The sequence below is a fragment of the Equus caballus genome, chromosome 3, assembly GCF_041296265.1.
Source record: "Equus caballus isolate H_3958 breed thoroughbred chromosome 3, TB-T2T, whole genome shotgun sequence".
Lineage (NCBI taxonomy): Eukaryota > Metazoa > Chordata > Mammalia > Perissodactyla > Equidae > Equus > Equus caballus.
Window position 1 is genome coordinate 60,615,994 of NC_091686.1, and position 15,593 is coordinate 60,631,586.

The following is a 15,593-nucleotide window of genomic DNA, read 5'->3' on the forward strand; positions in this document are numbered from 1 at the left end:
GGGGGAGAGAGAGTAATGTGGAGAGTAAAGGAATGAAAATTAGACTTCTCAGTTTCTGTAGATTTGACTTTGGAATCCTATAAGTGTTTTGCATAATTATAAAATGTTATTAAACCAAATTTTCAGAGAGCAATCCTTAAAAATAAAAAACAAAATAAAACAAATGAATCTAATTTTATATAGAGTAACTCAGGCAAGAAATGATGGTGGCGTGGTTCCTATGGCAGTGGTGAAGGTGGTCAGATTCTGGATATATTTTGTACAGTAAAGGCAATGGGATTTTCTGATGAGTTGGATTTGAATGTAAAAGAGACAAAAGTCAAGGATCATAAAGGTTTTAGGCCTGAGGAACTGGAAAGGGGGTATATGGAAGACTGCAGGAGGCGGCTTGGTTTTGGACACAAGTTTGAGATGCCTATCAGACATCCAACAGAGATGTGGAATAAGCAGTTGGATATATAAGTCTGGAGTTCAGGGATTCAAAAGAGTAAATCCCTGAAGCTCAAAAGATTCAAATTAGAGTGTACAATATAGGTAAGCAAATAGTAGATGAAGAAAGTGTCTTTTTTTGGAAATGGTTCTGGCTAATAAGTGAAAACTAAACTAGAATACCACTATTTTTTTTTTGATTTAAAATTTTTATTAAAAATTTCAGAATTTATTTAATGTTACCAGCCTCAAGAGAACAAAATGTATAAAAAATAAGTATCTTTTGAACCTGTGAATATCCCAGCAAAAGAAATAATTTTCAAAGTAGGGAATTAGGCAAACGATGGCAACATCTTTTTATAAACACACAGTGGTAGACTGAGCTGTTAAATATACATGAGGTGATTGGCAACCCTTTCAGAAAGTGATCTGAATCTATCAGGAACCTGCTATGTCTATATCTGCAGCCCAGGGACTTCCCTGTAAGCTCAAGATCCACATATAGGACCTTCCCCTCAGACCCATTGCTTCTTCTGAATTCCCTGTCACTTATAGTACCATGATGCAGCCACTCTTCTAAATCAGAGACCCAAGCATCAATTTAGACTCTGCTCTCCCTCACTGCCACGCCTCCACCCATTTAGACACTAAGTCAGCATAGAATACCACTATTTTGCAACCCCTGATAAATAATGGCTCTAGGCTGTAGGCAATGAATATCAATGGCTGTTAACATGTCAAAAGGAGATACAAGCAGACTTCAGAAACCATCTGATGAAAAACATCTGTCATCTTGCCAAAGGTATCACAGCCTCTGGATCCAGCTTCTTGTAACATGGTGCATTTTGAGTATGCAATCAGCAAACCCAGATTTGTGGGAAACTCTATGGGTTCTTCAACAATAAACTGTAAGGAAAGGAAAGGGATTGAGGGGGTATATATAGATTAAAGAGATTTAAAAGACATCAAATTAAAAAATGGGCAGGATTGAGCTCTCACATCTGAGGATGCACATTTACATGCTGAGGCAATAAAGAAACAGGGTAAGTGACTGCTATAGAAGCTGGAAAGGTAGTTGATTTGGGGAAGAGAGAGAGGAAGCTGTGAATTGGAGAGGACACATGGTGGGGAGTTTTTGGGGTGGCTGGCAGTGTTCTATTTTTTTGGCTTAGGTGGAGTTGCAGTTGGTGGGGGGGTTCCCTTGTAAAACTTCATAAAGCTATTCATAGGCTTGATGTGGTTTTTGTATTTTGTTTTATTTTACAATATAAAGGTTAAAATGAACCTACTCTTAAAAAAATAATGAGGGGCCTGCCCGGTGACAGGGTAGTGGTTAAGTTCAGTGCACTCTGCTTCAGTGGCCTGGGTTTCGTGAGTTTGGATCCCGGGTGCGGATCTACACCACTCATCAAGCTGTGCTGTGGTGGTGACCCACATACAAAACAGAGGAAGACTGGTACAGATGTTAGCTCAGGGCCACTCTTCCTCAAGCAAAAAGAGGAAGATTGGCAACAGGTGTTAGCTCAGGGTCAATTTTCCTGACCAGAAAAAACAAAAAAGCAACAAAAAAAAGATGATTCTAAAAAAATATAGAAGCTCTCTTATTCCTACTTGTTGCTTTCCTAGCAAAATGTTTTCAAGACTGGTTTAGGCCATACCATGTAATACCCAAGTAAAACTTAGAGTGATCTTATTAAAGATATTTTCAAGTGGGAGTTTCCTTTTTATTAATGAAATATTTTGGGTTTACCAAAAACGTATGCAGAATAACATTACCAGAACACTTGTAGACCCACCATCCAGTTAAAATGTTACAGATACAATTACTGCACCCTGTATACCCTTCCTCAATTTCTTCTCCTATCACAGAGGTAACTACTATCTTGAATTTGGTGTTTATCCTTCCCATTCATGATTTTATACTTTTACATATAGAAGTTCTCCTTTCTGAGGGTTCAATCAAGAGTATGCACAACTAATATTCTTTTTTCCTCGTGACATTGTCATTGGCATTATCTGCTGGTAATTGTTAAAAAGTAGACTTTTGTCAGAATATGCCTTACCTTCCCATTTGAATTACGGTCTTTGGTTCAGCTCTAAGAAGCACTAGTCTAAGCACTGTTGACGCTGCTTCCTAAAAACAAATTGTTAGCATTTACTTTATAGAAGATTGTGGTGTCTTTCATTATTCCTCTCCTAAATTTACCAATGTTCTGATTAGTTTAATAGTAGGAACAACTGTTTATTAGGAGAACTAATGGGTGGTTATTCATAATGCATGGTAATTATAGACCAGGTCTATAAAGATGGTTTCTGAATGTTATTAGGAATGTGGCTATTTGAGTCTTCTTAGGTAACTTTCGGGTTCCTGCCTTCAGGCTCCTTCAGGACAGGGAATGTCTTCATCCCTGACTTTCCAGTGTACAATGCTTAGTAAATTAATGGGGTTCCATACAACTAGCTATATTTAAGGTATTCTGGATAATCACAATACCTTGCAAATTTTCCTGCAAAGAATAAGCCTTTTAAGAAACAGGTATAAAAGGTCTTAGCAATTATTGGTTTTGTAGAAAGAGATCAGTGAATAATAGTGAATAGAAACTTTTATCTTAAGCAAAAAAAAAAAAAGGTAGACAACTTCATAGAGTATTCAGAGAATAGTAGCTGAATACTTTTAATCCATTAACACTTTATGTAGTTTCAGTGACCAGTGGTCATTGAAAAGATAATTTGATTAGATAGTGTTTCCCAGCCTTGAAGCCATATATAAGATGTGACTGTAAAAATAAGACTGATTAGTGCAACCTATATTTGCACACTTACATCTATATACACAAAAAGTATATGTATATTTATGTGTAATTTTAATAACGCTCCCATTTTCACATAATGACACTTGAAATATAAACTTTTTGGGAGGGCAAAGTTTATTATTAGTGGTAGAGAGTAAAACTTGAAATTCTTGGTATTGCCTGAAAAATCCAGGCGGTTCTCTAGGAAAGGATTTCCTAAGAAATATGAAAAATCAAGGGAATACATAAACTTTCAGTTACTCTATTGTCATCACTGGAATGTTCCCCTAGCTTTCCCCCAGTTTCTCTTTTAGAGTATATAAACTGAAATCATAGCAAAATTTGAAACAAAGCAAATGGCAATAAGAACAGTAAAATAAGTGACAAACTGGGCTTCAGTTCTGTTTCTGACATTAATGTGCTGCACAACTTAAAAAAGTGACTTGTCTGGATGTGTTTCCTTGTGTGCAGAATGAAGGGATTGGGCAAGATGATCTCTAGGATCCTGTCCAGCCCCAGGACCCTAAAATGGCAGTTGATTTGATCTCATGATTAAGCTTTGGTAGTTACCAATATTTTTCTAAGGAATATAAAGTATTTGTGACATTAATATTTAGCACTGAGGAAAGACATAATAGAACTGTTCCTTAAAGTGCCTGTCATCCTTTTCTTCTCCCTGGTCAGCCTTCTGACAGCCGTCATTCCAAACCTTTAATCCTTTCCTCCAATTGCATACTGCTCCACCCTCTTCCACTTTCTTACCTTCCTGCATGCTTCATAAAGAGAGGCCACTGGGCTTATGAACTCCTTCAACTGTCTGTCTCTCTCCTTTCTTAATTAATTGTTTATTGAGAACCCGCTATGTACTAGGCATTGTACACTGGAAAGACAAGACAAGTCCCTGTCTTGAAGGAGTCTGAAGGCAGAGCAGAGAAAAAAAATGATTCCAATTCAGCCTGCTCAGGAGTTTGGTATAGACACGTAAATTAGCCTGGGTATAGAGAAAGCTTCAAGGAGGAATTGAGAAAAGCCTCAAAGCAAAGAAGAGGTTATACTGCTTAAAAGTGGAGAAAAGTGGGTTCCAGGGAGAGGGAACAGGAGATGCAAAGGGAGACCGTGGTAAGACTGGAGAACAGCATGAAGTTCAGGATAGCTGGAACACAGGGATAAGTGGGGAAGAGAAGGAGATAATCATGGAAAAGCCCCACCAGGGAGGGCCTTGAATGCCAGGCTAAGGAGTACGGGCTTTACTCTGAATGTAATCAGATGCCACCAAATGAGTTTAAGCGGAGGAGTTACAGAATCATAGTTGCTGTTGGGAACAACCCCTTGCGCAGCGGTGTGGAGGCTGGTTTTGAGAGGGACAAGGCTACCTCTGGGAGCTCAGGTATGGGACATTTTCAACAATCCTAGTGAGAAGTAATGAGGGCCTAGAAGACAAGGTCCAGAAACAAGGATTCAAGGCATATTCAAGAGAGAACTGATAGACCCTGGTGTCAAAGAATAAATGTGAAGGTGAAGAAGAGAGAAAACTTGAAGGTGACTCTGAGTTTCCAGCTTGAACGACTCAGTAGAGATACTCAGCAAGATTAGAAATACATGAGGAGGAATCTGTTAGGAAAGAATTAATTTAGTTCTGGACATGATATGTCTGAACTTCTACTAGGCAATCTAACTGTGGAGAGAGATTATTTTGGAAGTGGATTTGGCAGAGATCAAAGTAAAAGTGTCCACGGGTGTGAAGAATGTGTCAAGTTAAAAGGGGACTGAAGTTAGAATGCTGAGGAAGGCAGTACTTAAGGTATTGGCAATGAGGAGAGCCCCAGGGGGAGACTAAGTTCTGCGTCTACATCCACACCCCTCCTTTCTCCATGAGAAAGGCATTCCTCTAGGCCAAGGCTCACACCTCTACCACCACACTGGATTCCCTTCCTTTGTGCTCCTTCAGGTCTCGCCCCGCCAACAGCCCACTCCTCTCCTATATCTTACTCTTCTCCTGCTCCACTAACCCATATACATGCGAAAGTTGCCCCTGCGCTAGAAAATGAGGCCCCCTCCTGGACCACGCTTCTTCTAGCTTTCACCCTCTCTCAGTCCCTTCCTAAATTCTTGAAAGAACAGTCTAACTTCACTTTCCCTGCTTCCTCATCTCCCATTCACGGCCTACAGCAGTCTGGCTTCTGCCTCTACCACTTTTTTCAAACCGCTGACATAAGATCACCTAGTATCCTCTCATTGTTGAGTCCAAGGAACACCTTTTAGATTTTGTTCAACTTCTTTGGGACATGAGACATTCTTATGATTTTTTCTCTTGGCTTTCAGGACACCACTGCTGTCATTTGGCGACCCACCTCTCTACTCTATTCCTAAACAGTGTTCTGCCTTTTGGGCCTCTTCTCTTCTCACTCTCTATACTTTTCTTGGGCAATCTTACCCATTTCTATTCTCTTTAACTGTTAGCTCTGACCTTTTGGACATTTTTAGGACTTAAATATTTTCGGAATAAGGTGGAGGGATAAATACACAAATGGATTGGCCATTTCCGATTGGCAACAAAATTCAACCTGTCCCCAACTGTACTATCCTCCCTTGCATTCCCTCTGACTCCCTTCCCCACAACCCTCCTTCACCCATAGTTCCTATCTTTCTTTCTTTCTTTTTTTGTTTTAGAGGAAGATTAGCCCTGAGCTACCATCTGCTGCCAATCCTCCTCTTCTTTGCTGAGGAAGACTGGCCCTGAGCTAACATCTGTGCCCGTTTTCCTCTACTTTATATGTGGGATGCCTGCCACAGCATGGCTTGATAAGCAGTGCATAGGTCCACACCTGGGATCTGGACCTGCGAACCCCAGGCTGACAAAGGGGAACCTGCGAACTTGCTGGCCCCGATAGTTCCTATCTTGTTTAATGCGACTGAAGAAAAAAATCTGGCAAATCATCACACTGCACCTTAAACTTACACAATGTTATATGTCAACTATATCTCAATACAGTTGGGGAAAGATTTAAAAAACAGAAAAAATTGAGAATCATCCTAGGCATGACCCTGTCCCTTATCCCATATATTCAACCTGTCACTAACTTCTGAGGATTAGTTTTACAAAGTCTCTTTAGATCTGCCCCTTCTTTTCTATCTGCACTGTCATTGTCTTAGCCTAGGCCCTTAGCTCTCCCACACAAACTATAACACCACCATCATATCTAGTTCTCCCCACTCTAATCCACCCTCCATATTGTAACGAGACCAAATTCTCCAGATGAATCAGATCTTGTTATTCCTCTATTTACAATCTTTAATTGCTCCCCAGTGTCTCTAGGATAAGAAAAACTAAAGACCCTTCATTAACTATCCTCTGCCCACTTTTCTGACCTCATCTTTAGCCCCTATATACTGCAACTCTGTGCTCTAGCCAAACTGAGGTTCTTGAGGTTCCCCAAGCACACCGCCCTGTTCCCTCTGCATGGAATCCTCATTACCCTTTCGGGTTCTAAGCTAGGACTAACTCTTAGAAGGCTTCGAAGCCGAGCTCTCTAACATCACCTCCTCTGTGGTGGACAAGCAGCCACCTATCTTGAGCGCTCCCGGAGCAATCTCGACCTACTTCCGCTGAAATACTTTTTACCCTGTAGGACAACTATATATAGCGCTTGCGCGTAAAGGGACAATGAGCTCCTCAAGGGACAAATCCAGGCGCCGTCTTCTCTTCATTGCATCCCCCACACCTTTACCCTGGGATTTTGCAACTAACGCATGCTCAATAAATGTGTGTTGAACTGCAGCCCACTTCTCTGTGGGGGAGAGAAAATCTGTAAGGGTCCCCGGAATTAAACGTGGCCGTAGATCACTGCCAAACGAGTCGCATGCAGCACCCACGCTAACCCCTGGGCGGCGCACGTGCGGCCCCGCAGGCCGGGAGCGCGCAGGGTTTCCGCCGGGGATTCACCACCTCGTGGGCTCGGCCGCGCGCGGGGGCGTGGGCCTCACGCTCCCACAGCCCGCTCGGGCCCGCCCCTCAGCGCCGCGCCCTGAGGGGCGGGCACACTGGGCGCCACCCTCGAAAAGCCGAGCCCTGGAAGGCGGAGGTGCCGACCCAGGGGTACCTGATAGGAGCCGCCGGTCAGGGCCAACTCCGCTAAGACCATTCGGCCATTAGCAATGCAGCTGTAGGTGATCGTCATAGTGGGCGCGCCAGTGAAACAGAAGCTCCCGCCGGACCTAACCGCCCGCGACAGCCTCGGGGCGGGGACTGGGGCGGGGCTCCGGGGAGGGCGGTGCCTGCGCAGGCGCGAGGAACGATTGATTGGCAGGGAGGGAGGCGGGGCTCTCTCCTGCCTGGGCTGAGCGGGTGTTGAGACCCGGGGAGGTCTCTGGAAAAACTGGCTTTGGGTGAGTGAAGCCCTTCTTCGTGGTCGGCCTTATAATAATTTGAGCCACTTTACTTCACAGTGCTTACTTGCATATGATTCCTCCACAGTCCAGAACATGTGAAATATAGACCTTGATTTAAAGTAAAATTCATTTATTAACTCAACAGGCATTTGTTGAACTCCCGCTAAGCGCCGAGTGCCTTAGATTAACGGGTGTGCAAAGATATAGGCCCTATACCCGGACTTTGAGGATTTCATATTCTAGTAGTGGTTACAGAGGCGTGTGCAGACAAACGCCTGTGTCAAGTGATATGTGTGTGCTGTGATGGAAAGATCACCAAGTTGCAGAAGCTGAAGTGGCGGCAGCTAGTTCTCCTTGGGAGAGAGAGCAAAGCTTTCAAAGTCACTGTCCGACTTAGAGGATGGGTTGGAATTCTCTAAGTGAGGAGGAAAGATAGGACAGTCGAAGCAGAGGAAGAGGTCTGTAAAGGCTTGAAAGGAGGCAGGTGGGTTCAGGAATGGATGTGAGTGAGTGTGGCCGAGGAAGGTGTATGACAGAGTGGGTAGGAGGTGAGAGTGGTAGGGGTGGTAGAATGACTTTTGGTATCCCAGACCTTGAGTTCTGTGACAGGAATTTTAAAGTATGAGCTTAGGATAGGCTCATGTATTTTCATTAGTGAGGCATTCTGGTAGAGTAGGAAGAAGTCAGATAAACTTGGATTCAAATATAGCCATTGCCATTTACTCTGTGCCTTTCTTGTAATGTAACCTTTCTGAGACTCAGTTTCCTAATCTATAACATGGGGATATTTGTCAAGTTTAAATTAAGTAATTATGCAGACTACTTAGCATACAGTAGATATGCAATTGCAATCCTTATTATGATACATACAATAATGAGAATTACTTTCTTGCTCCCAATCGTATCTCTCTAAAGAATAAACAATTGATGTCCTTCTGGGGTGCCTGGCAGGAGGTGAAGACAGGTAGTCAACTGAGTTTATTTTCACCCAGTGTAATCAAATTGGATTTGACAAGCAAGCAGCAAAACTGATCTGGATTGTAGCTCCTAAGAAAAATGCCTTGTGGAATCATGTATCCTCCTATATAAAGGAAATTTTGAATCAATGTGTCTTACCAGCTTAGAGAGAATGTCTTGTGTTACAGGCGGCATGACTGAATTAAAAGCGCAGGTCACATCACTTGTATGTGGGAAAATGAAATATGTTAATTCTGAGGTAATGCCTTGGTATATTCTTGCTTACAGCAAAAATGATCTGAATAAACTTGGCCACATTGCAGTGCCCCTTCTGCTTAGTAAGTAGTGGAGCTGAAAGCTACTGGGCAATGAAATCGTGAGCTGTGGTAATGACAGCAAGCATCTGATAGTTGCAGAGGTGTGTATGGGACCTTCCTCATCTTGGTCTCACTTTGTCATATTGAAACAATCCTGTAAAGCAGGTTTGGTGGGTTCACTTTGCACAACCCACAAATTCAGGCCAACAGCAATGTAAAACATAATTTATAGCGTAACTGCCTTTCTCGGGAACCTGATGTTACCTGATATCTGGGGCTTAATCCAGCCAGTGCCAGGTTTCCTCAGTTAGCTCGGGATTTCCCTGTTTCCCTTCTTTCTACACAAGGTGGCATCTGTTTGTGTGAGGATCTTGGTGGGGGGTGGGGGGGGGGCGGACTTCTGATTTGCAGCCTTCCTCTCTCTAAGGCAGCCTCTGCTAATGTTTGTTTTCTGTCTGTTTCTGGTCATCAGTTTACATAATCCACTTGGAACCTCCAGGCTCCTTTGGGTGCTCTGGTTCTCTCTCAGCCACCTTTGTGGCCCTCTTGGGGTGAGGAAGACTTTCGGCTGCTCCCTCAAGCTGTCCTGAGGCTTTGGGAGGCTCTAAAGGCTGTCTCAGGCCTCGAGCCAACACACTATGCTGTTACCCCTTCTGTCGTGCTGTCACTCTGTTGTCAAGCGAGGAGCGGCTCTTGGACCTTACCTCACCTGGGAAGCGAACCCGTGGATCCCCAGTTTACTGAGAGTCTTTTCATCACCACACTCCATCACCCCTCACCTCCCAGCCAGGACTCTGTGGCTCATTGTATTGCTTCCTTCAGATTCTCTGCCCTCCTCCAGCCTGTGGAAACGAGAGCAAGTCTAGGTGGGACACCTCCTACACCCCAGGCATTCTTCCCCATTTATGGCATTAATGTTGGCTTCTGCTGTCCCAAACCTTTTCTTTCCTTGGAGTCTCTCTTTAGGGAGTTTCCAAAATCTATTTTGAAACATTAAGAGCTGAAAATCTTTTCATTCTTTCCCTGCCCTTCCTCCTTTGTCCCTCCGCCTCCTCCTTCATTTTCTTCGTTCTCTGTTTTTATGCAAAAGGAATAACTGAGAATAAAAAGCACAGCAGGTAATATAAAACATCACAGGTATTTCTGTCTTTCCCTTGATAATTTCACAAAACCTTGGGTTGAGCAGAAAGAGTGGTGAGAAGCTGGATTCCTGGGAAGGAGAAATGGGACATTTCACTATTATGCATTTTTTTAAAAACAAGCTTTTAGACTTTATAACTACTTTCATCAACTAGCAAATCTACTGTCACTGCTTTTTAGAGATTAGCTTCTCAGGAGGAATTTTCGAATCATTTGCTAATTTTTGAATCATTCAATTTCTTAGGTCTCGAGAGAGTTTGTAAATATTCCACAAGCTGGGAGCTGGCCCTGTGGCAGAGTGGTTAAGTTCACGTGCTCCGCTGCACGTGGCCCAGTGTTTCGTTGGTTTGAATCCTGGGCGCAGACATGGCACTGCTCATCAAACCACGCTGAGGCGGCATCCCACATGCCACAACTAGAAGGACCCACAACTAAGAATATACAACTATGTACTGGAGGGGGCTTTGGGAAGAAAAAGGAAAAAAAAAAAAATTCCACAAGGTGGAAACTTTCAAGCACTAATTCAGGATGCTTCTTATTAAGTATTGAAGTTCTCCTGTAAATAAGTAAAAGTTCTCTTTTACTTATAGTTCAAATGGAAATATTTTTATAGTCTTTTTTCTTATAGTGTGTGATTACTGTAGAAATATAAACAATATACCAGTAAAAGCCTGTTTTTTTTACCATCTCATAAAAATAACTATTGCTGTAATCTAATTTATGTTTGCCTTTTCTTTTTAATGTATTTTTATATGTAACATTAATGAATACATGCATACACATTTTTCTGAAATTTGTTTTTTGTTTTTTATTTTATTTTTGCTGAGGAGGATTTGCCCTGAGCTAACATCCGTGCCAGTCTTCCTCTATGTTTTAGTATGTGGGCTGCCAGCACAGCATGGCTACTAACTGGGAAGTGTAGTTCTGTGCCCGGGAACCAAACCGGGGCTGCTGAAGTGGAGCACGCTGAACTTAACCACTAGGCCACTGGGGCTGGCCCTGTTTTTTGTTTTTTAAATTAATATGTTGTTTTCTTTTACTATCATGTATTTTTCAAATATTTCCTCTGAAATTTCTAATTTTTATTTTTCTTCCTGGTGTCTATTCTTTTGCAGACATTTTTGTTTCTTACCTAGTCAAACTCAGCAGTATTTTTTCCTATAATGTTGGACCTTGGTGGCATGTTAGGCGAGGCTTCCTTTCCTATTCCCATATAAAAATATCCCTTTATTTTTCTTCTGTTACTTTTGTTTGTTTTAATGTTTACATCTTTAATCCACCTGGAATTTGTTTTTGCGTCTCTTGTGAGGTAGGACTTTGTGTTTTCCCAAATGCACAGCCAGCTGTTTCATACCACTAATTCACTACTCTGTCCTTCCCCACTAATTTGAAATGCCACTTTTTCTGTACACTAAATTCCCCCATATACATTGTTAATTGGATTTTAGAGTTGATTTATATGCCCATTTCTGTGCTGATATTGCAATGATTCAGTAACTGTGGCTCAAATTGTTTTCAATTTAACAAATTGGAGAAAATTTTATATTTACAATATTGAGTCATCCCATGCAGGATTCTATTCATTCCTTATGGTGTCTTCCTGTAAAAGCTCTATAAGTTTCTTCATAAAAGCTTAACAAATGTTTCTTACATTTATTCTGGGGTATTTTGGCTGCACTTGTTAATGAAATTTGTTCCCCATTATGTTTTCAAACTAGCTGTTCCTGACATGTAGAAAATCTATTGGCTATGTTTAATTTATTTTGCATATAGCCCCTGACCCGTTATACTGTAAACTCCTTAAGGCCAGGGGCTTTGCATAGAGTGCGTAGTGCTTTGTTCAGTTTGAACAGATGTAAGATACTATTGTTGGTTGTTATATTAGGCTTTTCTATTATACTCAGCAACCAAGTGGAGGGGAACCTCAGGTAGCAATGATATTTGTGGAAATTGGGTAATGATTGAGAGTAGTGTAGTGGGAAGAGATTGAAGGGACTTTGGAGTCAAGCCAACCTGGACTTGAATGCTGACTTTGTCACTTTCTAGTTGAGTAATCTTGGCATCTCTGAACCTCAGTGTCTTCCTTAGGCTTATCTCTGAACCTAATTCACAAAATGAACTAACATACATAAAGCGTATTGTGACTAGTCCACAGTAGGTGTTCCATAATGGATGGCTGTTAAGATCATTATGAGTTCATATTTTCATGTAACCAAATCTATCCAGTAAGATGTACATTTAAGAAAGCACGGCCTGGCCTACGTGACATGCCTCTTTATAGATTCAGTGAACATATTTGAATCATCATTGAAGGCACATGTTACAGAAATTTTCTAAAACTCTTCTATTTGAGAAATGTATTATATTATTGGTCTCCTCTCTCTAACTTGTAAGTTTCCTGAGTGCAGAGATCGAGTATTACCAATCTTTTTATCCCTAGCATCTCATATAGTGGTGGACACAACTTTGGTGGCTGTGTTTCATAGTATGAAGTACAATAATTTATTTAACCATTTCTTCATACCTCCCTTTTTTGTTGTTTTTGCTAATACAAAAGAAGTTGAATTCTCATCTTTGCTAGGGAGTGTAGCCAAGTTTAAGAGAGGATGTGTAGACGGCAAACATCACTGAAGGCCACCATATGTAACTGCTATACTACAGTTGGTTTTAAATCTAATTGCTATGTCAGGGCCACCAGAGGGAGCACAGAGCACAGCTTTGAAGGAGCAAGCCTACCACAGCTGTGCTGGGGAAGAATTAAAAGGGCCACTGAGAGCTTTTGAAGAAGAAGGAAATGAGAGCTAGGAAGGTCATTCCTCATTTTCATTTTCGTCTGTGTTGTTCTATTTTGTAGTTCATTCAGGCCCAGACAGGCCTGTTTTTCTCTTTTCTCTTGTCCCTTGCTCAGCAGCTTTTCATGTTTCAGGAAGACCCACAAGTGCCATCATGTTTCCCTGTTAGCCAGCTCAGTTACTTAGCTCAGATTCAGGGGATGAACCTTGGTGAGGGTCCCAGAAAAACATGAGGAACCCAGGAGCCTTGATTCACCATCCCCACTGAATAAAGCCATTTGTAGGGACTTAAGGGTGGGAGAGAGGGCTGGGGTGGGGTTCTTCTCTGCATGGGGAACTGAAGAGGCAAATGAGAGCTGGACAGGAAGGGCTGTGGGGAGTGGGGTTTCTAGAGTGGAGGGAACACCACTTCCTGCTTTATTTTCTTGCATAAACAGATCGCTGGCAGGCGGAGAACCACATCTGATGTGTCCCCAACCACAAAGAAGCTAATATAGCCAGTTTTTCTCAATTTTTCTGTGGAACACTAGGATGTTAATAGATATGTGAGAATAAGCTTGTGGAAACTCTGGGTTAAAAAAATTGAACGGGGGGCTGGCCCTGTGGCCGAGTGGTTAAATTTGCATGCTCCTCTTCGGCAGCCGAGGGTTTCCTGATTTGGATCCTGGGCGCGGACATGGCACCACTCATTAGGCCACGCTGAGGCGACATCCCACATGCCATAACTAGAAAGATCTACAACTAAGATATAAAACTATGTACTGGGGGGATTTGGGGAGAAAAAGCAGGAAAAAAAAGGATTGGCAACAGTTGTTAGCTCAGATGCCAATCTTTAAAAAAAAAACAAGTGAACAGGTTTCTCCACTGTGGGAATTCTTAGATCCTTTAGTAGGCTAACTAATAAGGTTTGTGAATCTCTAATAGAAGGGGGTATAATTTGTGGGATTTCCCAAACTGAATAGAAGGGGATATGGTGTGTGGGATTTCCCAAACTTATGTGAACTAGTGGCATCTTTTTAACAGATGGCATCTATGGGATGAGTATTCTATGAATTACATTTTGGAAAGTGCTGAAATAGACTTGTCTAATGTTTAGGAAATTAGACAATTACTCCATGAAATAGAGTCCTGAAGCATTTTCCGAAGGCAGAGTTTTCTTCATGGGTCTTCTGTGACTTTCCATTTCCATTGAGGGAGGTGCAGAGCGATGAGTGAAGGAAGGAAGAATATCAGAATCTCAAGTGGAGCTTTTTGAAATCTCTCATGTCCTTCATTACTGCCCCCGACCCCGAGATTCTGATACCATTCTCTCTATCTCATCCCCATATTTCAGGATCTCTTGAATTGTGAGCCATTGTTGTTACTGGGAGTGATTGCATCTCTCACGTGGATTGAAGGAGAGAAAATGATTGTGAACCATTGTCCCACAAGTCAAGTCCAAAATTCTCTGCCTGTTCTTGAAGATTTTCTGTTGTTTTCCTCAACCTCAATGTCCCCTTAACTTTAACCTTCTCCTCCGCACATTAATGACCACTATAACCAGTTAGTCTGCTCACTGATCGTAGATCATATTATGCCGATTCCAGGCTGGAATCTTGGAATTATTCTTTCCCCTGTTCTCCTAATTCCTCTTCCATCCTTCAAAATCCAGCTTAAGTATTACTTCCTTCAGAGATCTCCAGTAATCCACCAGCCTATATCACTTATTTTTTACACAATTGGTTTCAGCCATTAGTTGCATATAGTCAGTTCTTTGTTAACAAATCTGTTGGGTTTAAAAAGTTTATAAGGTGACTGGCATGTAGAGCACATTTCTCTGCAGAAATGTTGTAACTGAGTCAAGGTGTATTTGAAATAGAGATAGTAGAAAACAATCTATAGTAATTAAAACAGTAACTCTAGTGATTAAACAAAACAGGGAATCAATAAGATTGAATTATCTTACTCTCATTTATCTTGGTGCTGGTGTTTAAGGAAGAGCAGGTTTAATTAAAGGAGCATGAAGAGGTGTTGGAAATTAGTGGATATTCTGAATGGGCCTTATGGGGCAATTACACAGAAGACTCAGGCTCTTTGTTATGTCTTCATTACCTCATGACTCCTAACTCTCCATTTCTATGATGCTGGTGTCTGATACTAGTGCATTTGTACTCAGCCATGGTGTAGATTATTTTTGGCTTGAAAAAGGTTATGGGAGAATGTCAGTAAAAATGACAGAAAAGGGCCCTCCAAAGATTTTCCCCTCAATAAGAGCAATGAAAAAACTGGCAAAAAGTTGCAGAATTAACTTTTTCAGCATTCTAGAAGTTAACCAAAGGCTTGCAGTAACCTGGGGATTGTTTATTCAAGAAAAGTGGCTGAATCTTAGTAAGAATAGTAAGCTCTCTGACATTTTAACTTGCCCTAGTCCCACTCCCTGCTTTCCAGCTATGCAATAGCCTTAAAAAATAACAGCGCACATTCCTGGGGCAGCTTAGTAGCTACCAAAGAGAGCAGAATGTGTTTGGGACTCTTTCAAAGCCTCATTCTTATGGAATTGTCATTATCTGGCCTATCTGGTGGTTCCCTGGGAGACTTCACTTACAAGGCTGACTCAGAGCTCACTCAATGCTGAAAACCTTCTCCCCCCATAGCAGGCATTGTCAAAAACAATTATAGGCAAGGGTTTAAACTTTGCACTTGGCTTAGATGGTGGATAAAAAGTTGGAGCAAACAATAGACTAAGAAAAAACTTAGAAGAATGGGCCTGCCCTGTGGCCGAGTGGTTAAGTTCGCAT

At 41.8% G+C, this 15,593-nt stretch overlaps 2 protein-coding genes across 5 annotated transcripts in view; one reads left to right on the forward strand and one right to left on the reverse strand.

The window, feature by feature from the left end:
• VAMP9 (vesicle associated membrane protein 9) overlaps positions 1-7,463 on the reverse strand; it is a 33,324-nt gene extending 25,861 nt beyond the window's left edge. For both annotated transcript variants that reach the window (XM_023637852.2, XM_070263616.1), the window contains exons 1-2: positions 7,322-7,463; positions 2,493-2,563 (exon numbers count right to left, since the gene is read on the reverse strand). In XM_023637852.2, the coding sequence (XP_023493620.1) occupies positions 2,493-2,563; positions 7,322-7,399 (149 nt within the window). In that variant the 5' untranslated portion in view covers positions 7,400-7,463. The remainder of the gene's footprint in view (positions 1-2,492; positions 2,564-7,321) is intronic.
• A 75-nt stretch (positions 7,464-7,538) lies between these two features.
• RASGEF1B (RasGEF domain family member 1B) overlaps positions 7,539-15,593 on the forward strand; it is a 701,629-nt gene continuing 693,574 nt past the window's right edge. Inside the window, exon 1 of one of the 3 annotated variants that reach the window (XM_070263619.1) lies at positions 7,539-7,607. The gene's annotated coding sequence lies outside the window, so the exon portion shown is untranslated. The remainder of the gene's footprint in view (positions 7,608-15,593) is intronic. The other 2 variants (XM_070263617.1, XM_070263618.1) reach the window with 2 other exon arrangements.